Raw genomic sequence first — 24,169 nt, 5'->3', positions numbered from 1 at the left:
AAAAAACGGGCAGTGAACTGGGTAAAGGCTGAGAGAGGTCAACCACAACTCTTGTTCAGGTGATTTAAGAAAAGACTGGTGGTGTGGCGTGGGTGCGTGGTCTTTGACCACTCTTCACCCGATATACGCATGCGTTACCAGATCTCACAAGATTCCTTGCTTTCATCTGTCATTTAACTGGATCCAACTAGGCGCTAGAAATTATCCTATTGTTAAGACCTCAGGTTTTGTAGCAATGAAAAATGCAAATTGTCTTAGAAAAATTTGTCATATTTCACATTGGCAGAGCGGGGGAATCGAATTCACGACTACTAAAGTTGTGGGCGAGTGTGTTTAGGCCACTAAACTACCTTGGCAGATGCCAATAATCTCATATCTATTCATGATTTTCTTACAGTAATCAAGAAAGTCATGAGTAGATGTATATTTTAACATCAAAAGATAATGTTAATATACTTGTGAATTTCAAATTTAAATATTATGAAAACCTTTCTCATTAATAGTTATCGTATATGAGGTCTATAGATTTCTCATGGAGTCCTAGAAATGCAGTTTGGTGGATTTTTTTTATTTAAGAAAATGGGCACACGATGACTGATTCCTGTATAATTTTTAATAGCACATGTCTGATATTGATCAAAGAGGACATTGAAAAGTTCATCGTATTTTTGAGGGGTGTTGGAAGAAACATCTTTTATCTTTGTTACATCATTTAATTACTAAACTTGACTTAGGGCAAAATTTTCCACATGTTGGCAATATTTCAGAACTTTTTCCCTTTTAATTTTATATGTCCATTTGTTGATTATAGAAATTTGGTAGCAGGTTAAGTCCGAAAACAGACAGTATAAAATTTGTGGTACTTAGTGTGTTCCATGCAACCAATCTGTATATTTACAGGCAGTCTTTATATTATATATATAATATATATATATATATATATGTATATTTTATTTATATATATATATATATCTATATATATATATATATATAAGATATATATATCTATATATAATATCAGTGATTTCCTGAATCCTTATTATCGACGTAGCATAAAGTATTTTAATATAATAATTATGGTTGGACTAAGCCTTATCTATAGCATCACTGATACCTCAAGTCCTCCAACTTTTGGAAAAGTGTAACCTTGCATCAAGGGACAGATCCATTATTTTAGGTTGATTCTGATCTATGAGGAGTAAACTCATTCACTCAAAGTGTGCACTGTAGTGATGCAAAACAGTTTAGGAAGACAAGAAGACTTCTGTAGGCATTTAAATTAACTGGAAAATTTTGGGTAGAGATCTTGTCACTTCTTGGTTTCATTTTTTTGATGTTTTATTTTTTAGATATCTTGTTGGGTATTGTAAGTCAAGGGTTACCTAATATTTCTTTTTTTTATTTGGAAGTTAAAGCTGGTATATTTAAAGAAATCTTTAGTATTTGTAGAGGAATTTATAAGCTTAATAAATTCTGTGTTATTTAAATACAGTATTCTTAAACTAATTTTATCATTTTTATGTTACCCAAGTGGATTTGTATTTTCATATTCAGTTGTAAACATTAGTTTGTTCATGCCACTTACCTGACAGATATATATATAGCTGTATTTTCTGACGTCCGACAGAAATTTCAAACTCGCGCACACGCAGTGGGCGGCCAGGTGGTAGTACCCATTCCCGCCGCTGGGAGGCGGATATCAGGAACCATTCCCATTTTCTATTCATATTTTTTTTCTGTCGCCGGTCGTAAACATCTGTTTACAGACCTCTGCTCAGGATTTTTTGGAAATTGACTCGCTTTTAAGTATCTGATTGATTTTTTTGGTATTGAATTGGATTGTTGAATTGGCATGCGCGATAGTGGACCGGCCGTTTTTTTTGATTTTGGATTGACTTTTCTCTATAAGATAGTCTGGATCAAGTGTTGTGAGTTTCAGAGTGTGTGAGGGCTGATTGTAAGGTGAGGCTACCGAAAGCGTCGGTAGACCCCCACACAGTATGTATGAGTTGTAGGGGGCTTAATTGTTTGATTGATAATCGGTGCAATGAATGTGAGAAATTGACCGATGATGAATGGAGAGTATATGAGTCCTATCGCCTTAAATTGGAGCGCGATAGGATCAGGAGGTCTTCCTCCAGGAGTGGTTCTTCAAAAGGTAAGACTAACATCTCTCCTGCACTAACACCTGTAGTGTTTACAACCCCTAAACCTGTGTTGCCTTCGGGCTCTGATCCTGTGTCGGGAGAAGCGAATGCTCTCTCTATGATTTTGGAGTCTCTTCGCACTCTGGAGACCAAAGTGAAAGCCTTTAGAAACTGGCTCGGTGCAAGTGTGTGATCGTGCCCCCAGTGTTGTGGAGGGGGCGTCAGATCGGCCCCATAATGCCTCTAGGCCTAGACCTCTATCAGACTCCCAAGACCCAGGGAGGAGGTATGTCGAAAGCCGCAAGAGGGTTACGGGGGCTTCCCACCGATCTGGCGTCCCTTCGGCAGACCCTGTAGCAAAGACCCAGGCTGCCAAGGACCGTGCACGAGCGCGCGTCCTGAAAGAGTGCTTTTCGTCCTCCGAAGCGTCCTCCCCGCGCAAGGGGTGGAGCGCTCGGAGAGACTCTCGTCCTTTGAAAAGGACGTTTTGTGCGGAGGACGCTTCACGTCCTCTTTCGCCCGCTTTCGTCGGAAGACGCGTATGACGTCTTTCCGCCTCAGAAGAGAGGTAGGATCTCCTCCGATGAGGACGCTAGGTTGCGTGCACAGGCGCTTATACTGAGAAGCAAGGTAGCTGTACCTGTGAGAAGGAAGGAGGCGTCCCTCGCCCCTCGGTCTTCTCACAGGATCAGTCCTGTTTCCTCTGTTCATTCTTTTTCCGACGAAGAACATTCTTTTGTCCTTCAGGACCAGCTATCCTCGCTTATGGCTCAGAGGACTCGCCCAGCAGCAGTCGAGCCTAAGCGGAGGAATGGACCTTAGACTGCCTGTCAAGAGGACTAAGCAGTCTCCTTCCCCTTCACTACTTCGTCTCGTTCGCCGATCGCTTCTCCTTCGGCGATTCGCCGATCTCGTTCGTCCTCGAGAAGGACATTACGTCAGGACGCTTTTGAGGAGGACGCTCTGTACGAGGACGTTCGGCAAGACGCTCGTCAGGACGCTTGTCAAGACGCTCGTCAGGACGCTTGGCAGGACGCTAGGCAGGACGTTCGTCAGGACGCTTGGCAGTGGAGTCGTCAGGACGCTCGCCAGGACGCTACACAGGATGCTTGGCAGGACGCTCGGCAGGACGCTTGGCAGGAAGCTGCGCCAGGACGTTCAGGCCGCCTTTCAAGACGTTTTTGGGGATTCTGATCAAGAAGTCGTACCCCCAGACGCTAGTTTACGCGCACAGGCACGTATGACAGCGAAGAAGAAATGTAAGGACGCTTCTCGGGCAGGTGAGACTGCTGCGGAAGGCGCTGAGGACGCTCGTCCTCCTCAGGACGCTCTACCTCATCGAGCAGTAAGCGTCATAAAGAAGACAGCCGAAATAAGGCTGCCTCTAGCAAGGATAGGGGTCCTTTGATCAAGCCAAGACCCGACATTAGGACGCCTTCTCCTGACAGACGGTCTCCTCTTCCGTTTAGAGAAGAAGGAGAGCTAAGTAGTTCGGCTGAATCGGTTGAAGAGGAACCTGCTGCAGCCCCGTCTATCTCGGACTATAAAGTCCTCGTACGACTCTTGCGTTCTTCTTTTGAAGACAAATTTCAGCCCGCAGCTCCCAAGTCTCCTCCTTCGCAGTTTTCTTCATCTAAACTGGAAAAACCCCACCCCGGAGTTTGTAGAGATGAAAAACAACTCTCTAACGAAACGTGCTTTTAAAAGCTCCAGGATTGGATGTTACGAAGGAGAGACCAAGGCAAGACGACCTTCACCTTGCCTCCAACTAGACTTAGTGGAAAAGGGGGCATTTGGTATAAAACCAAAGATGAAGTGGGAGTTCGTATCCCTTCTTCTTCGGCTCAAGGAGATTTCTCCAGCCTTGTGGGATTTGCAGAGGAGGTCGCTTTTACCCTCTGCTACGGTAAGGCATGGACCGCGTCGGAGACTGACCTCCATGCATTTGAAGGGTCCTGCTCAGGACGCTGGAAGTCTTCAACTTCCTTGACTGGTGTTTGGGAGTTCTGGATATGCAAGCGAGAAGCCCAGAATCTCTTAGTCTGGGGGAGCTGTCCACGTGTTAGCATGTATGGACAAAGCCATCAGGGATGGTTCGGAGGAGCTCGTATCTCATTTTGGAACGGCTTTATTAAAAAAAGAGAGCTTTGCTGTGCAACTTCACAGCTCGTTCGGTGACTCCAGCTCAGAAAGCGGATTTGCTGTTTTCGCCTCTTTCAAACCATCTCTTCCCCCAGACTTTGGTAAAGGACCTGACGAACAGCTTACAAGAGAAGGCAACTCAGGACCTTTGCCCGGAGTCTACAAGACGGTCAGCCGTACCTTCAACCTCTTCAGCTGCGGTTCGACCGCCGAAGAAAGTAAAGCCCTTTCGTGGGGCTCCCCCCTCGAGAGCAGCTCCTCGAGGGAGAGGGTTTTCACGAGGAAGAGCTTCCTTTAAGCCAAAGCCTTCCAAGTGAGAAGCATGTCCTTCAGACACCAGTCGGAGCCAGACTGAAGTGTTTTTTGCGGGGAGCGGAGGGAGAGAGAGACACGGACTCTTGGTCCCTCAAGATCGTGGAGCAGGGGTACAAGATCCCCTTTTTAGATCTTCCTCCTCTTTCTATGACTCCCAGAGACCTTTCTCCATCCTACCAAGGAGAAAAGAAGAAAGTATTGTTCGATCTCCCTTCAGCAGATGATCGACAAAAGAGCGGTGGAACAAGTCGCGGACCTGGGGTCGCCAGGTTTTTACAACAGAATCTTCCTAGTACCGAAGCAGTCGTCAGGTTGGCGTCCAGTTCTAGATGTAAGCAGGCTCAATCTTTTCGTGGAAAAGAACAAATTCACGATGGAGACGCCTCATTCTGTTCTTTGGGAGCGTTGAGACCGGGGGCGACTGGATGGTATCCTTAGACTTGCAGGACGCGTACTTTCACATCCCGATCCACCCTCTTTCAAGAAAGTATCTAAGGTTTGTCTTAGACAACAAAGTATGGCAGTTCAGAGCTATGTGACGTTTCGGGACACTGACCACTGGCTCTCCGATGGTGTTCACAGTAGTTATGAAGAACGTAGCGAGATGGCTACACTCTTCGGGAATAAGAGTTTCCCTGTACCTCGACGACTGGCTGATCAGAGCGTCGTCGAGAGAGAAGTGTCTGAAGGACTTGCAGTTCACTTTAGCCTTAGCGAAGTCCCTGGGACTTCTGGTCAACCTCGAAAAGTCGCATCTGACCCCAACACAGTCCATCGTGTATCTGGGGATTCAGATGGATTCAGTGGCTTTTCGAGCGTTTCCGTCCAGGAAGCGTCAGCGGCTAGGCTTAGAAAAGATCTCAGCCTTTCAAGGAAGAGACTTGCTCGGCGAGGGAATGGATGAGTCTGCTGGGGACCATTTCTTTCCTCGCTAGAAAGGTTTGTTTCCTTGGGAAGACTGCACATCAGGCCTCTCCAATTTTTCCTTGCGGACGAGTGGAACGGCCAAGGACGATCTCAATGCCATATTGAGAATATCGCTTCCAATCAAGAACCACCTAAGATTGGTGGTTGGAACCCTCAGAAGCTTCAAGAGGGCGCTGTCCCTAAGTCTTCTGAGCCCGACTAGTGTTGTTTTCAGACGCTTCCATCACAGGATGGGGAGCAACACTAGGGGGAAGGAAGTGTCAGGCTCCTGGAGAGGGAAGAGGGGAACAGGTAGCCTGGCATATAAATGTCAAAAGAACTGGCAGCAGTATTTCCGTCCCTGCAGTTCTTCGCAAAAGAGTTTGGAGAACAAGATTGTTCAGATAAACTCGGACAATACCACAGCACTCGCTTATTTAAAAAACCAGGGAGGAACACACTCCAGAACGTTGTTTTCCCTAGCGAGAGAGATTCTGCTGTGGGCAAAGAGAAGAAAAAAGTGACTATCCTGACGAGATTCATTGCAGGAGTGCAAAAACGTCAGGGCAGACCTTCTCAGTCGTCGGAGGGACCAAGTCCTACCGACGGAATGGACCTTGAACGAAGACGTTTGTCGAGACCTGTGGACGTTGTGGGGACGTCCACTGGTCGACTTATTCGCCAACGTCAAGGACCAAGAGACTTCCTCTTTACTGCTCCCCGGTCCTGGATCCAGAAGCAATCGCGGTCGACGCTTTGCTTTGGAATTGGACGGGCCTAGACCTTATACGCCTTCCCACCATTCAAGATTCTGGGGGAAGTCATGAGGAAGTTTGCGGCCTCGGAAGGGACAAGGTTAACCCTGATCGCTCCGATGTGGCCAGCGAGAGAATGGTTCACAGAGGTCATGTCTTTCCTTGTAGACTTTCCAAGGACATTGCCCTGGAGGAAAGATCTACTCAAACAGCCTCACTTCGAAAGGTTTCACCAAAACCTCTCCGCTCTGGGTCTGACTGCGTTCAGACTATCGAAAAGTTGGCCAGAGCGAGAGGTTTTTCGAAAGCAGCTGCGAGAGCAATCGCACATGCGAGACGTGCTTCCACAAGAGCTGTTTACCAATCGAAGTGGGCTTCCTTCAGGGCATGGTGTAAAAAGGAGGGAGTTTCCTCTTCCTCGACCTCTGTGAACCAGATAGCTGATTTTTCTGCTCTTTCTCAGGAATGTGCAGAAAATTAGCGGTCCCTACCATCAAGGGATATAAAGCATGTTGTCAGCGGTTTTTAGGCACAGAGGCCTAGACCTGTCTGACAACAAGGATATTCATGACCTTTTAAAGTCTTTCGAGACCTCGAAGGTTCCTCAAATGAGACCTCCATCATGGAATCTGGATGTAGTCCTTAAATTCCTTATGTCGAGCACTTTCGAACCGCTTCAGACAGCGTCTCTTCGAAACCTGACAAGGAAGGCTCTTTTTCCTAACTTCTCTTGCGACGGCTAAGAGAGTTAGTGAAATTCAAGCGTTTAGCAAGTTAATGGGATTCAAAGGGGACAATGCTGTCTGCTCGTTGAACCATCTTTCTTGGCGAAGAATGAAAATCCTTCGAACCCTTGGCCGAAGACTTTCGAGATCAAGGGTATGTCAAGTCTGGTGGGCCAAGAACCAGAGAGAGTCCTGTGCCCGGTCAGGGCTCTCAAGTTCTACGTGCATAGAACGAAAGAGGTAAGAGGTCCCTCAGGTAACCTCTGGTGCTCTGTGAAGAGACCAGAGTTACCTTTATCGAAGAATGCTGTTGCTTTCTTTCTAAGGGACACCATTCGGGAGGCTCATTCATCTTTCCAGAAGACTGATTTGAGCCTCTTCCGAGTAAAAGCGCACGAAGTACGAGCCGTCGCTACCTCTCTTGCCTTCCAAAAGAACATGTCAATCAAGGACATCCTTGATTGCACCTTTTGGAGGAGTAACTCCGTCTTCGCCTCACATTACCTAAGGGATGTGAGAACGATCTATGACGATTGTAATGCACTGGGGCCATACGTTTCTGCGGACACAGTATTGGGGTCCGGAAGTAGCTCTTTCCCTTTCCCTTAGTTAGGTTAAGTTAGGTTGTTGTGTTTTTAGGTTGTGGTGAGTCTTATGTGAAGATCTCCCATCCTTTAGTTAGTTTTTAAGGGGGGTTTTTGTGAATAGTTGGTCAGGTGGTGGTCAGTTGCTTCGTTGCCCTCATTTGTATGGCCTCGATGGTCTTGTCACGCTGAGGTCTCGCACCCGTTGACAGATCATCCAGAGCGCACCAGCACTACAGGTCTCCACCTGGCTGGCTAACTCTGTTGATTAAGCAAAAGCAGCCTTACGTGGACAGTAATCACATAGTCTACTTTGCAAAACAGGTAAGGAACCAAGATGTATATCATCTACTTAATTTAAGTTTCCTAAAAAATCCTATTCTGTCTCTTCCCACCATCCGAAGGTGGGATTCAGCTATATATATATCTGTCAGGTAGTGGCATGAACAAAATGTTATTGTTATTATACATTAAGTTTGTTCATACTTACCTGGCAGATATATATAATTAAAGTGCCCGCCCTCCTCCCCTCAGGAGACAGAGACATTAATAAAAAAATATGAATAGAAAATGGGAATGGTTCCTGATATCCGCCTCCCAGCGCGGGAATGGGTACTACACCTGGCCGCCCACTGCGTGTGCCGCGAGTTTTTGAAATTTCTGTCGGACGTCAGAAAATACAGCTATATATATCTGCCAGGTAAGTATGAACAAACTTAATTGTATAATAACAATAACATGTTTACTTAATTGTTTGTTGTTGCCTAAGATGTTAGATGGCAATGAGGTTTATAGTCAAGAATTGAATGTCAAAGAGAACTTGATACGTAGTTGAGAATGATTATGATGGATTTTACTATGAACTGCTTTTAATTTCACTTTTAGTTGGTTTATGGATCTTTACTGATGGTAACATGAAATCATCATACATTTTTTAGATCAGCTTTGTCCTTACTTTGGTTAAAAGTGAATTGCGTCATCTTTCTTGCCTGTCGCGTATACTGTTGGGCTCCTGTTAGGTCTAAGTCTGTCTTTCCTTATTCAGTGATTTCTTGGGCTTTATCAGTTTAAACATCCTGTTACTTCCTTCTCTAATTTTTTTTTCTTTACCAACTGTTCCCCATCCTTTCTAATCATGTGTCCAACCCATCCGTCTATGGGATGTCTTGTCTTTTTCCAGCCTAAGGACACCATATCTCTCCACCAGTTCCTCTTTTGTAGTAAGATCTCATTTTACTCTGGCCCTCAATTCTACGGTCTGTGGTTATAACTGGACAAATGAAGTTGTTACATTTTCCTAGTCAGTGCCCACGTTTCTGCTGCATAGACTAATACGTACGGGACTTACATATCCATCATAAGTCTTTTCTTTCTCTACCATTACATACATAGTCTTTTTCTTTCTCTACCATTACGTACATAGTCTAGATTGCTACCTCTGTTCATTTCATCTATGCTGAGGCTTTTCCCTTCAGTGCCTTCTCAGTGCACAGTGTATCAGTCCAGTGTGTCCCTAACAAAAGTGCTTTACAATTTCAAAGTCCTGGCTTGTGTTATCAGTGCTCTTTGTGCGGCGCACTGTAGACATGACTAAAATATGTTTTCAGCATCTTTTTGCCCCCTAGCTGCACCCACTTTGTAGTCTGTACTTTACCTCGATTCTTTATCCTTTTTTAAAATTTAGTTTTTGTACAAGTAACTTACCCAGCAGATATATACTTAGCTATAGACTCGGTCGTCCCGACAGAATTTCAAAACGCGCGGCACACGCGACAGGTAGGGGTCAGGTGGATCCACCATTCCCCGCCGCTGGGTGGCGGGGTCTGGAACTATTCCCGTTTTCTAAGCCATAATTTCTCTGTCGGTTGAACGGACAACACCTATTGTTCGTTCCTCCATCTTGGATTTCAACTCGTTTGCCGAGAATTTGGATTGGTTTTTTGGTGACGTATTCTGTTTTTTCTCTGGCTTGGCATACGCTTATTGTGGACTGTTTTTCGACTTTGGTTTTGACTACTCTTTCACGATGTCTGACGCTAAGGCTTCACCTATGTTTAGAGTTTGCAGTAGGGAAGACTGTAAGGTTAGGCTGCCTAAATCGGCATTAGATCCGCATAGTATTTGCGCTAAATGCAGGGAGAATGAATGTTCGATTTTAACAAACCTCTGGTGGAATGCGAGAACCTTACGGAGCTTGAATGGAAGGAATTATCATCATATGTTAGGAAGCTTGAGAGAGATAGAGTGAGGAAGGCTTCAGCTAGGTCATCTAGTAGATCTTGCTCCTTAGAACAAGAAATTAACTCTCCTTCTAACAACAATTTTCCCTTAGCCTCAGCTGCTTCTCCCCTGTTCTGAATCCAAAGATTCTTCATCAGAGAGGGAAAATGTAAAAGCTTCTATTAAGAAACTTCAAGCTCAGCTACGAGCTCTAACCAAGGTAAGAGTGGTGATAGTGACTTGTGCAGTGTCCCCAGTGCAGTGGAGGGGGCGTCTGACCGGTTCCTCATTGCTCCTAGGCCTAGACCTCTTCCAAACTCCCAGGACCAGGGGAGGAGGAATGTCGAAAGCCGCAGGGAGGATGCAGAACATCCCAACGGTCAGGCGTCCCTTCGGCAGATCCTGTTGTTAAGTCCCAGGCTGCCTCGGATTGCCGCAGAAAAGGCGTCCTAAAGGAGTGTTTTTCGGCCTCAGACTCTTCCTCTCCTAAACGAGGATGGAGTTCGGCCTCCCGTTCGCAGCCCCTTTGAAGAGGAGCCTGGAAGGCCGCCTAAAGGAGACGCTGCTGACTCCAGCCCAGAGCGTTTTTCCCGAGGATTGGCCTTCGGGACCTAAGAGGACAAGACAAGAGGAGCCTGCTCTTCAGGATCCGACCAAGAAGTTTTTGGTTAATCTGCAAGAGCAGTTAGCGTCGCTCGTAGGCTCTTTTGCTAAGGACTCTACAAGGAGGAAGGATGTCTCGCTCCCTGTGAAGAGTTCCGCTAAGCGTCCTTCTTCGTATAGGAGAGAACTCTCACGATCTCCAGGGCGTTTATCGCCTTCGTCAAGGGACTCGTCGGATAGGAGTTGTTCTCCTGAGAGAAGAGCCCTTTCGCCCTATAGGCTGGCTTCCCCGAAGCGCCCTCTTAGACACAGCGCATCGAGCAGAAGTCTCGAGCGGTTTAGCCACAAGGAACCGGAAACCGATTTAGGTATCAGGATCCCTTGGGTCTTCAGACCAGGAGCCAGACAGGCGCAAAGAGGCAGCAAGACGCAAGAAAGGACGTCAAGAGCCTCTTAGAACGCTGGGTTCAGGACGTCAGGATTCTGCTAGAAGGCAGGAATCAGGACGCTATGAGCAGGACGCCAGGAGTCAGGGGCGCCAGGAGTCAGGGCGCCAGGAGTCAGGGCGCCAGGAGTCAGGGCGCCAGAGTCAGGGCGTCAGGAGTCAGGGCGCCAGGAGTTAGGGCGCCAGGAAACAGGACGCCAGGAGTACGTTAGGCGTCAAGTGTTAGGGCGCCAAGAGCCTGTTAAGAGTCAGGAATCAGGACGAGGGAATCTGTTCAAGCGCCCTGAATCAGGACGCCAGGAGCCTAGCAAGCGCCACGAACCCGACGAACCTAGACAACAAGAGTCTAGTAGGCACAAGAGTGTTGCCGACAGACAGGAGCCTCACTCTTCGTATAGGAGTGCTTAATGTTCCGCACTCCCTTCTCGGGAAAGGAGTTCTTCTCCCGGGAAGAGCCAGATCACTCCAAAACGATCTCCTTCTGTAGATCAGTTGGACCAGGTATCGGAAGACGAAGAGCCTGTAGATGTAGCAGTTTCGGACTACAAGAGACTTTCTCTTTTTGCTGCTAAAGGAGTTCGGAGACTCCCTTCATCCTGCGGACCCTCCTTCACCAGGATTCGTTGATGTCCAGCACTAAAGCTCTCAAATCGTCTTCCTTCGTTAAGATGCGCCCCGCTCTTTGTATGAAAAAGGCATTGAAAACTTTTTCAGAGTGGTTGACTTCCAGAAGGGAAGCGGGCAAGACAGTTTTTTCCTGCCCTCCTTCCAAGTTAACAGGCAAACCAGGAAGGTGGTACGAGACCAAAGAGCCGATGGGGTTAGGCCTGCCTTCTTCCGCGGATGCGGATTTTGCTTCCTTAGTGGACTCTGCTAGGAGGAAGTCGTTGCTGTCTGCTAAGGCGACTTGGGGCATGTGTGAGCTGGACCACCTTCTAAAGGGCCTCTTTAAAACCCTTGAAGTCTTCAACTTTATGGACTGGGCGTTAGGAGCATTAGCGAAGAGAGCTCAGGACACGGACTTTGTTTCCATGGAGGAACTTTCGAGCGTCCTGGCGTGCCTGGACAGAGCAGTCATGGACGGTTCTGTGGAAGTTGCCTCTCTTTTTGGGACGGGAGTTTTGAAGAGATCTGTCTTTAGCTCTTTCTTAGCAAGAGCAGTATCACCCTTGCAAAGGACATCTCTTCTTTTTGCTCCTTTATCCCCGCACCTTTTTCCACAAGAGACGGTTAGAGAGGTTTCGAAATCTCTTACGGAGAAGGCAACTCAAGATCTACTCACGCACTCAGCCAAGAAGTTTAGGCCGGCAGTGCCGATAGAGAAGAAAGAGAGACCCTCTTTTGTTCAGCCCTTTCGAGGGGCCTCCTCTTCTAGAGCCCCCTCTTAGAGGTAGAAGACCAGAGAGAAAGAGTAGACCATCTAGAAGGTCCTTCGGGAAGTCTAGATGAACAGCAAGTCCTCCAGACGAAAGTAGGCGCCAGGCTACTCCACTTTGCCAAAGTCTGGGCGCAGAAGGGAGCGGACTCCTGGTCCCTCTCTATCCTGAAAAAAGGATACTTGATCCCCTTCAGGGGAAAATCCTCCCTTGACGACAACTCAAGGGAGTTAACCGCCAGATACTCGGATCCGGTCCGAAAGCTTGCTATGTTGCAAGCAGTGGAACAGATGATTTCCAAGGAAGCGGTAGAACTGGTTCAAGATCTCCAGTCCCCAGGATTCTACAATCGGCTATTCCTGGTACCGAAAGCATCGGGGGGATGGAGACCAGTTTTCTAGAACGTCAGTGCCCTGAATTTCTTTGTCTTGAAGAAGAAATTTTCAATGGAGACGTCTTCCTCTGTTCTATCTGCTCTTCGTCCAGGGGATGGATGGTGTCCCTGGACCTTCAGGATGCGTATTTCCATGTGCCAATTCATCCGGCAGCAAGGAAATATCTGAGGTTCATGTTCCAAGGGAAAGTGTTCCAGTTCCGAGCGATGTGCTTCGGACTTTCGACTGCCCCTCAAGTCTTTAACGGACATCAGAAGAATGTAGCTTATTGGCTTTACATTCTTGGAAAAGGGGGCAGCAGGATCTCGTTATATCTGGACGATTGGCTAATAAGAGCCCAATCGGAGAAAAAATGTCTGGAGGACCTTTTAGTGACTCTAAAGTTGACAAAGTCCTTAGGACTTTTAGTAAATCACGAGAAATCCATGCTGACTCCCCAGCAAAGTATTGTCTATCTGGGGATTCAGATGGATTCTCGGGATTTTCTAGCGTATCCTTCGCAGGAAAGGAGAGAACGCTGCCTAGAAAAGGTGTCAGTCTTCTTAAGGAAAGAACATTGTTCCGCGAGGGAATGGATGAGCTTGCTGGGGACCCTCTCCTCGATGGAACAGTTCGTTTCCTTAGGAAGACTTCACCTACGACCCCTTCAATTTTATCTGAAGGAGAGTGGGATTGGAAGTCCAACAATCTGGGAGAGACTTTTCCAATCCTCGAAACGGATCAAGGAGAATATCCGTTGGTGGTTAGATCCACAGAAACTAAGCAAAGGAATCTCCCTTCGCTTACAGAACCCGCGCCTAGCGTTGTTTGCAGACGCCTCAGATTCAGGGTGGGGGAGCGACCCTAGGTTCGCAAGAAGTGTCAGGCATTTGGGAAGGAGAACAAGTGTCCTGGCACATCAACAAGAAAGAGCTAACAGCCATTCATCTAGCTTTGGTTCATTTCGAGGAACAGGTCTCAGGTCTGGGGATTCAGATTCACTCGGACAACACAACAGCCCTCGCTTATATAAAGAAGCAAGGGGGACGCATTCCTTTTCCCTGTACGAATCAGCAAAGGATTCTGCTGATTTGGGCACAGGAAAGGAGATCTCTCTCCTCACAAGGTTTTGTACAGGGGAGAAAAAATGTCCGGGCAGATCTGTTAAGCAGAAAAGATCAAGTCCTACCCACGGAATGGACTCTCAATCCTCAGATTTGCCAACAACTGTGGCATCTGTGGGGAAGGCCCAATATAGACCTGTTCGCGACCAACAAGAACCACAGATTAGAAACCTATTGCTCCCCAATCTCGGATCCTCAAGCAGTAGCACTAGACAGCTTTCTGCTAGATTGGACGGCTTGGACGCGTACGCCTTCCCTCCTTTCAAGATAGTAGGAGAAGTGTTGAGGAAGTTCGCTTGCTCGGAAGGAACAAGAATGACCCTCATCGCTCCCTTTTGGCCGGCTCTCGATTGGTTCACAGAGGTGCTGGAGTGGTTAGTGGATTTTCCAAGATCGCTTCCACTAAGGAACGATCTTCTCAAACAACCCCACTTCGACAGGTTTACACACAAATCCCCGCCCCGCTCTAAGCCTGACCGCCTTCAGACTGTCGAAGGACTTGTCAGAGCAAGGGGCTTTTCACGAGAAGTGGCGAAGGCTATTGCAAGAGCCAGAAGAGTCTCCACTTCTAAAGTATATCGTCGAAGTGGGAGTTGTTTTAGAAGATGGTGTAGGGAAAAGAAAATATCCTCCTCCAGTACCTCTGTAACTGAAATCGCAGATTTTCTCCTATATTGAGAAAAGACTGTAACCTGGCAGTATCAACAGTGAAGGGTTACAGAAGTATGCTGGCCTCAGTTTTTCGACATAGAGGAATAGATCTGACAAACAATAAAGATCTTCATGACCTTATAAGGTCTTTTGAGACCACGAAAGAACATGTAATCAAGAAGCCTAGCTGGAACTTGGATGTGGTCCTCAAGTTCCTAATGTCGGAAAAATTCGTACCGTCTCACGCAGCTTCGTTTAGGGACTTAACAAGAAAGTCTTTATTCCTTTTTGCGTTAGCAACAGCCAAGAGAGTGAGCGAGTTGCAAGCTTTGGAAGGTAAAGTGGGGGTTTCTTTAAGAAAGATTCAGCGATTTGCTCCTTTCAACCATTTTTTCTAGCGAAAAATGAAAATCCCTCAAAGCCTTGGCCAAGAAGCTTTGAGATAAAAGGAATATCTTCATTAACACGGGAGAGAACTAGAAAGGACTTTGTGTCCAGTCAGGGCACTCAAGTTCTACCTGGAGAAGAAGAAGTTGCTGAAAGGTACAGAAGAAAGTCTTTGGTGCTCTGTAAGAGATCCGAAAAGAGCGATTTCTAAGAACGCCCTTACATTCTTCATAAAAGATGTAATAAGGGAAGCTCACCTTAAATGCGAAGAAGAGCATTTCAAGGTTCTCAGAGTGAGAGCTCATGAAGTGAGAGCCATAGCTACGTCGATGGCTTTTCACAAAACATGGTCGCTTCAGGTCTTATAGAGTCGACATTTTGGAGATGTAATTCGGTGTTCGCCTCGAATTACCTAAGAGATGTTAAAATTTCGTACGAAAAGTGCTTTGCTCTGGGAGCGTATGTTTCGGCGAATTCAGTGCTGGGAGAAGGGGCTGAGGCTAATCCTTCCTATTTAGTTTAAGGCTTAAATTACTGTTTATTGGTGGTTGTTTTTATTGGTTAATTGTCAGAGGGAATAGTGACCCTCTTACAATTCATAGATTGTAACAAGACTAACATGGTCAGGTGATCAGGATTGGCTTCAGTGCTCTTTTGTGATTTGTTTAATAACCTTAACTCTGTCATGTAAGAGGGCGAGTCTCCATTGATATGACAAAAGGTCAAGGCTCTACCATGTAAGTGGGTCAGCCCCCATTGGTACGATCCAGTATAGGCTCTGTCGCGTAAGCGGGCTAGCCCCCATTGACACGATCCAAAGAGTTATTCAACCATAGGTTCATTCCTCGTTGAAACTCTTGAGGCAAGCAGACTCATCGACAGTAGTCATGAAGTCTTCAGCCCAATAAGGTAGGAACTATGGATTATGTTATCCAAGAACATAGGTTGTTTTTTCCCTGTTTTTTAATGTATTTAGTTAAGTATTATTTTGTTTTTAGCTGTCTCTTGCCCGCCACCAAGGGTGCCAATCAGCTAAGTATATATCTGCTGGGTAAGTTACTTGTACAAAAATGATATTGTTAGATACAATAAAGTTTTGTACATACTTACCTGGCAGTATTATACGATTAATGGCCCACCCAGCCTCCCCACAGGAGACAGGTGTAAGAGAAATTATGGCTTAGAAAACGGGAATAGTTCCAGACCCCGCCACCCAGCGGCGGGAATGGTGGATCACCTGACCTACCTGTCGCGTTGTGCCGCGAGTTTTGAAATTCTGTCGGGACGACCGAGTCTATAGCTAAGTATATATCTGCCAGGTAAGTATGTACAAACTTTATTGTATCTTAACAAATATCATTTTTTACTCTACCTCAATTCTTTATCCTTTTTTCAGTCTTGTGATCCAACCACTCCAACTCTCTCATTTCCTTGTCTTAAGCACTTAAAGGATGAAACTGCACCAGTGCTTGGCTTTATAGCCATGTTTTGATAAATCGTCATCCAAGTCATGTTCATTTATTAGAATGTGAGTTCATAGCTCTCCCATTTGGTCTTTCTCTTATCTCAGCTTAGCCTTAGATGATGATGTCTCTGATGACAGATTAATTTTGTTTCAGGATGAAGAAGTACCAGTACAATTAAAAGTTTAGTCTACATTGTGAATTTTGTATCTAGTGTTGCAAATTGCAGTCATTGCAATAAAACTGTTTTTAACTATAAAAGCATTTATGTAATGTTTTAGCATGTTAATTGCTAAGTAAAGTGTTCAGAAAGTCTTAATTTCACATTTCTTGTATTGTTATTATATGGTACCATACTACGCTCACCTTAGCCATGCAGACCATTGTTCAAGTGGATGGATTCATCCTTAACTTTTAAATCTTAAAATTTCTGTACTTGCTCTACGGTAGTTGAATTTTTTTGTTTATTAAAACTGCTAATACGTAGTAGTGGAATTATTGTCTTGAGAATTGTCATTAGAGTTGGTGAATGATTTGGTCTATGTATATGCATGCACAATATTGGCTACATCAAATAATTTTACCAAACTATTTCTGTGAATTTAGATTTTTCAAATTATAGTTGAAAATTTGTATTTGTAAAGAAAAGGGAAAGTCCATTGACCCTGCCATTTACTGTTTTGTCTCGTAAATGTTTCTTCATTTTATATTTATACTCACTGTTCTGTTGGTCTTATTTCCAGACCATTGAACACACCTTGTTTGACAATAAGATGGGAGAACCAAATACAGGGAGTTCAGGTTCAGGAGAGGTGACAACAGCCAACCGTACTCGCAAAAGAATTCTTGATCCTTTAGAAGTTCATGAAGATGATGGGAATGCTCGCCGGCCAGGCATATTCTCAGATTGGCAAGAAACTTTAAAAAGCTTGGGAGTGCCCATTAAAAAAGGTTAGTCATAATTCAGATGTTCTTATTGCTGCAATTTTGTGGCACTGTTTTTATGGAGGAGATGTACTGGAGTTTTCAATATTTTCCTTGCTTGTATTTCTCAAATTTCAATAGGTACCCTTAAAATTGCTTTATTACAACATCATCAATCATCCATACCTTTATTAATGTAAAAAATATTTGCAATTTAACCAGTCTTAATCTGTCAGAAAGTTACAATGCATACACTGTGTACACCTACAGGCTTGTTTTAATCACTTTCACTTAACCCTTAAACGCCGACTGGACGTATAATACGTCGACTAAAATTGTCTGTTGGGTGCCAAGTGGACGTACAGTATGTCGACTACAAAAAGTTTTTTTAAATATTTGCGGAAAAATAGTTATAGGCCTAGTTTGTGAAAAATTTTAAATCACGCGCCTTGAGGGGATGCTGGGAGTTCACGGATCATGCTGTTGTTTTGTTTACAAGTGTTACCCAGGCGCACATTGCTTTCTTCTCACACTAGAAAGCATCAGCGATGCATCTCAGAAATTCTTTCATCACTTTGTCATCATTTTTGCACTGTTTTATATTATCCGTTACATAAAGTTTTATATATGAAAATGTGCACAATTTAATGTAGAATACAAAAAAAAAACAACCCATCTTGTAGCTTTAATAAGTTTTGAAAAATTTTCATATAAATCACGATAACTGCCAAAATTTCAACCTTCGTTCAACTTTGACTTGAGCGAAATGGTAGAAAAATGCAATTGTAAGCTAAAACACTTACATTCTAGTAATATTCAATCATTTACCTTCATTTTGCAACAAATTGGAAGTCTCTAGTTGAAAAACTTTCCTTACGTCTGCACGTGGTAACTCGGCCGAAAATCTCAAATTCTTTTGTCACTGTCGTAATGTTTGCAACCGGTTTATTTTATTTAGCCGGTTACATAAAGTTTTATATATGAAAAATGTGCGCAATTTCATGTAGAATACAACAAAGAATAACTCATGGTTTTAGCTTTTATCAGTTTTGAAATATTTTCATATAAATCACGATGTGCCAAAATTTCAACCATCGGTGTACTTTGATCAAAAAACATAATTGTAAGCTAAAACACTTACAGTCTAGTAATATTCAATCAATTACCTTCATTTTGCAATGAACGGGAAGTCTAGCACAATATTTCGATTTATGGTGAATTTTTGAAAAAAAAATTTGCCATAATTCATTTTGTGATATTTTCTCTGTTTTGCTTTGATTGTTTTACGATTTGTTATATACCAAAATCATCACAATTTAGTGTACAATACAAAAAAAAAAATTAACTTATTAGCTTTAACCGTTTTGCTCACAGCGCGATTTGTATACAATTATATATGAAATTTTTTTTCGTGCTGTCATATATTCCAATATTTATATACGATAATGATATGTTTTCATTTCTAATGGTTGCATACTAAACTTCAGGCAATGACAAAAAAAGGAGCCAAAAATGAACTCTTAATCTTGAAAACTAAGCGTGCTGTGATTTAAAAAAAAAAGAACTTTTTCTGCTTCGGCCCTTACTCCCGAACCCCGCCGGCATACGGGAGGCACTTTTGGAAATACCGGCTCAGCGTTTAAGGGTTAATGTAAACCTGCCAGTGCTGATTACTGTCCTTGTCTACCATTGTCTGTTTGTATACTCCCAGTCTGGAAGGAACCTCTCTGGGAATTTCACTTGTATACCATAACTTGGACTTATTACATCCTCAAGCATGGAGGTTTTTAAGAACATCGGCCAGCTGCAGTCTTCTTGATAAAGGAACCCTTATGTCAGTATGGGCACCTTTTTCATGGGGAACCCAAAAAAACTCTTAAGACAACTGGAGTCATTGGTGTAGTTTGTGTAAGAGAGGTTCATTGATTGTGTTAACTCTATCATACCTTAACTGCTGATTCATACATTGATACAACATGTTCTGTCTGTACCATCAAAGATTTTACACCAAACTTCTCTCAGGTAATTAAATATCTTGGCCTCAGCAAAGGTTCCTCAGCACTTGGAGAAGGATGTTGGTGCCCAAACCTTTTAATTAAGATCTCTCATAGGTCCTCTTAGAATTACTGAAGTCTTCATGAAAGGGAACATCTTTGCTGGATGTCACACAGAAGTCTGTCTTTTCTACCAGCAACTGTATCATGTAGAGCAGTGGTTCTCAAACTGGGGTCTGCGGTCCTCTAGGGGACCACAAAGGCGTCCCAGGGGGACCGCAAAGGTTTCACCAAAGTCTATTATGATATCATCCCCACACATAGGCTATAATTTCGATTACTCACATCATACAGCTTGGAATTTAATATATGCTGCCAAATGTTCTTTTGCTTATGGAATGTAGTCAGAATACAACAAAAATTATTCTTTACCACAACATGTATCTCACTAGTTTTCTTTTGAAAGAATAAAATGGTGGAAGAAAAAAAGGAAAAATCACAGCTATGCATTAGCAATGAAAACCATGCCTGATTAGTTTAACTATATTCTCTGTGAAGTTATTAAAGTAGTTAACTTCATTAAAGTGAACACACCAAACTCTCGTCTTTTCTTTATTATGCAAAGAAAGTGATTCTGAATTTGAAAACTGTTATTGCATTCACTCATAAGGCGGCTTTCGAAAAGGAAAGTATTGAAGCAAGTTTTCGTACTGCGTGAAGAAATGGATCAATTTTTGGTCGACGCTAAGCCAGACATCCACGCAAAATTCTCTGATGTCCGTTTTCTTATATGCCTATCATATTTGAATCCATAAATTTCCTCAGTTTGTCACTGCAAGGAAAAGAGATCATAGTGCTCCATTGCCATAAAAAAATTACTGCTTTCAAAATGAACTCCGAACTATGGCAGTCTAAGCTAGAGAAGAAGAATTTTGCAATATTTCCACAATTAAATACATACATTGATGAGAATGAGCTTAACGTTGAAGACAATGTTATGATTTGATGATAGAACATATATCACTTCTTAGTGAAGAAATAATTCATTATATTCCTAACCAAAAAAATTTTGAAAAATACCGTCCATTTCTACTCTTCATTAATGATCTGCCTTTACTGAATTGAGTGATGGTGTTGGTGCAAAACATATTTTTCCGTGAAATGTGCTGTAGTGATTTTTGGATTGAATTGGCACAGTCCTAACCCTGGTGTTGCAAGATGGCTCTAAAACTGCTGATTCCATTTGCAACCACATATGAGTCAACATTTTCCACATTACTTGCCATCAAAACAAAATCCCGGAACAGATTAGAAGCAAGAAATGACATGAAAGTTGCACTGGGCAATACAAAGCCAAATCTAGAAGAATTGGTTCAGGCAAAGCAAATGCACCCATTCCAATGAACATAAATTTGATAACTCGGGTTGCCATTTTCTGATTATGTATGTTTTGGCCAAAAATGTCTTTGTTCCTTATAGGTTGCAATTTCTAATTAATTAATTGGTTATCAAATAAAAACTAAGTTTCTGTTTCAGTAGATGAAGGTTTCCATAGTTTTTAATATGTAACCTGGTTTCCCAAAAATATAGTTTTGTTTCAGTACCTTAATGTTTGTAATGTCAATTGCAATTCATTTAAAAAAGGTCCGCTGAGCAATCTAAAGCTTGCAAAGAGACTGATGTGCATAAAAATCTCACAATAGTTTGAAAACCACTGGGACTCTAGAGGGAGTAGCAAGGTTTATGCTGGCTGGATAGGTCATGTATGCTAGAGGCTGGATTTTATTCCTTCATTGTTCTGCACCCAACTTTGTTGAAGAACTTATGACAGGCAGCTAACAGGACTGTTCCTTATCGCTTTTTAACATGCCTTCCTGGTCCTGTGTCCTAAGTAGTGAAGAGAACCACTTGCTTTGTCCAGTGAGGGCTATCAGGCTTTACCAATTGACTACTGACTTCAGGTATACAGACTCATATTGGCCAAAGCAAAGTGGTTAGAGAGCATACTACAGAAATGTGACAGATGGTGAAGCAGAACGGAGTGAAGTGCAAGCCAATGTGTACTTAAGTTGCTTTTAATCATAATTTGTGTTAATTTCTACTTTAAGTAAAGGCAAGCATTAATTTTCTGATAGACAAAAGGTTGGTGAATGTGTGTTTGTGTGTGTGTGAGATTAATTTTTTTTAAAATTAAAAAGCATAGTTTTTATAGTCTTAACTAAATTAAGTTGATGGGTAAGGAATTATAATTTTTTTCAAATTTTTCTATGTTAGTTTTGAAATGTTACTAGAAAATGTGCAGTAACCCATTGTTAATTCAGTTAATTTTAATCTATATTTTGGTCTATCTGGTTTTAAATTTTGTCAGCTGATTGTTTTTATGGGTTATGTAAAGTTTATAAATACGAGATAAGTTTAATTTATTAAATGAATAAGCAAAACTGTACAATAGTAAATTTAAGCAGTTTTATTTCTTCAGAAAGTTAAAATGAAAAATAAAATCTTTTAATAAAAGTAATAGGCTCATTGTCATTAATTTTCAGTCATGTTTGTTTACATATACTTTTGATTTTGCTGGTTTTGTTAGTATTTTATAAGTTTTGATGATGTATGTGTTTTTGGCATAATTATCATTATGGGAGAGTAACTATTAAAAGTATGAGATTGTCAGTTGCTCTTTCTTGTGTACAAATATAACTTTGCATTGACAAGTATACCATAGTGTTTGGTATTATAGTAGAGAACTTCCACATGACCTTATGATTATTAATCTTGGTAGTCTGGCCTAGCTTTCCCTAAAAACCTTCTTGAAATAGTCATTTGTAAAAGCAGTCACAGGTTTGTCCCTTCACGGAGTAGCTAGACGTTACTACAGTCTTAGATTGTTTTGCTAAACATGTATCTTTCTCAAGTGTAAGATTCAGTAAAAGTGAGAGTTTGCTATTATATTGTTTTAGCAGTTGCCTTCAAAACATAAATGGTTTGTTTTTATTTTCATGATTCTTTTTTTTCTTCACAGGTTTCATTTCAATGGAAGGAAATCATCCCAAACAAGGGGAAAACGAAGATATAGACCAAGGGCTGGCAGCTGACTTTGATGATTCACTGTCAGGGTTAGGTGTTGACATTAGCACAGTAAGTATGGATTATTTCATAGATTGTAAATTAGGCTCATGAAATTTAGTGTAGCAGTTCTTACAGTGCATTTAGTGGTTCAAGCAGTTTATTTTTATAGCCATTTTCAAAGATATCACAACAGAAACTGCTGTGTATATAACATATTTATCTTTTAGTTGTTCACATGGAGGTAGATTTTAGAAATATGTTTTATTATACTGAGGATATATTTTGGAATGAATATGGTTTCCATCTGGATTAGTCAGCAAAATTTTATGTACTTCCAAGTTAGGCATCTCCTCACTCTATTGACAGATTGATCTTACACAAAAATAGAAATAGTAGAAACTTAATTTCCATAATCTTGAGGTATGAAGGAAACTAGAAAATGGAGGCAAGAGTGGTTGATTAAATTTCAAAGCAAAAACTAGTTACAATGATAGAAACCCTTGGTAAAGTGTGTGTTACCTACATGCAGCATGCAGCTTGACTTACTTTACAGCCCAATCATAAAGCACAAATACATTAGTATTGAATGATTGAAAGTGCTTCAGTGCTTGGCTTTACTATAGCCAAATTTTTGTACATGAGTCAAGCATAAATACTCAACAGTATCACTTGTTAATGTGAAAATCAGTAGGTATAGTCATAGGCTTACTTCATAAGGCTTTGAGACAGTGAAAGTTTTGGACAATTTTTTAAACATGGCAACATAATGTGTTTCATCAGTTGTTAATACTTGATAGATGTAGGTATCATGGTATTGTAACATGCATGTGTTCTAAGGAAATTAGAATAATAATTTCTCATACTATTGTATAAATGGGAGGATGTCTAGTATATTTACATGGTAAAGCCAACAATATCCATTTTACAGTTCCTGCTATTGAGTAAATATTGGTGTGATAATTGACTACCTTCAATGTAGGCATAGGTATGTTTGATGAGATAAATTTCATAGTAGTGACATTAAAGGCTTCAGTCTTCTATTCATTATTACCCAATGATTTCCCTGATATGCCTCCTGTCCATTGTAAAAATGTTAAAATTGTAGTGTATGAATATAGAATTATATTTAATCTTGAAGTCAGTAATTGTACACATTTCTTGCTCAGTAGCAGTGACTATTTCCACAGGTAACTTTCTTTTTCTTAGTTCAGTGTCAAGAATTATGGTAATCCTTTTTGGGATACTGTTTTTGCTATTGACAGGTATAAATTTCAATGTTTGTCTGCAAGGAGTAATTCGGTATATCTTCAACCTATCTATAGGCTTCGTACAACATGAGTGAAGCCTTAACTGGCTCTGCCAAACCGTCCCGCTTCTTAAGCATGAAATAGATAAGCAGAGTTACACATCCTCTACTCCAAGAGCCACTTTTGATGAGTCCTCTCAGACAACACAACTGACCACGACTATTCAAGTGAGTTAAATTAAAAGGTTTCAAATGTTGTAACACTATTGTTCACAGTTTTATTGGTATCACACAGTTTGATTCTATGTAGAGATGGAATCCAATGTTGTTTTTTAAAGATAACGTGGGAAAATTAGTGGTATGTGTTGTGTGAATTATTTTTACTGTTTGTACCCTAAAGTGACCATGTCATCTGGTGTAGGTGTGAGATGCAAAAGTGGCATTTATCATTAAGAACAAGGTATTCTTTGTTTCAATATTGTAAGCATTTCATCATTGAGGACTGTACTGTGGGTAGTAGCCATTTTGTAGAACTCCGACATAACTTAATCTATTGTAAAAGATTTCAAATAGCTGACGACACAATCTTACACAGCATTCTTTGATGTTGGTTTTCTAACATATGCAGAATTAGGGGTGTTAAAGTTTGATACGGATAGTCAGGCTGTTAAAACTCTTTCAGGTTGTAACTACTTTGAGAGGTTGCAATGGATTAATGAAAT

The 24,169-nt window shown here is 42.3% G+C and overlaps 2 protein-coding genes across 5 annotated transcripts in view; one reads left to right on the top strand and one right to left on the bottom strand.

The window, feature by feature from the left end:
* The window catches only part of LOC135227008 (transcription factor CP2-like), a 193,976-nt gene that overhangs the window by 118,307 nt on the left and 51,500 nt on the right, over positions 1 to 24,169 (bottom strand). The gene's annotated exons all lie outside the window — the stretch shown is intronic.
* Positions 16,931 to 23,592, top strand: LOC135226910 (uncharacterized). Its single transcript, XM_064266593.1, has 3 exons — positions 16,931 to 17,168; positions 22,155 to 22,270; positions 23,524 to 23,592. The coding sequence occupies exons 1-3, from the start codon at positions 16,991 to 16,993 to the stop codon at positions 23,590 to 23,592; spliced, it is 363 nt and encodes a 120-aa protein (XP_064122663.1). The 5' UTR covers positions 16,931 to 16,990.

This window comes from Macrobrachium nipponense, chromosome 15 (genome assembly GCF_015104395.2).
Source record: "Macrobrachium nipponense isolate FS-2020 chromosome 15, ASM1510439v2, whole genome shotgun sequence".
Classification (NCBI taxonomy): Eukaryota; Metazoa; Arthropoda; class Malacostraca; order Decapoda; family Palaemonidae; genus Macrobrachium; species Macrobrachium nipponense.
The sequence above is the reverse complement of the archived record's forward strand: the minus strand, read 5'-3'. Positions and strand labels throughout refer to the sequence as shown.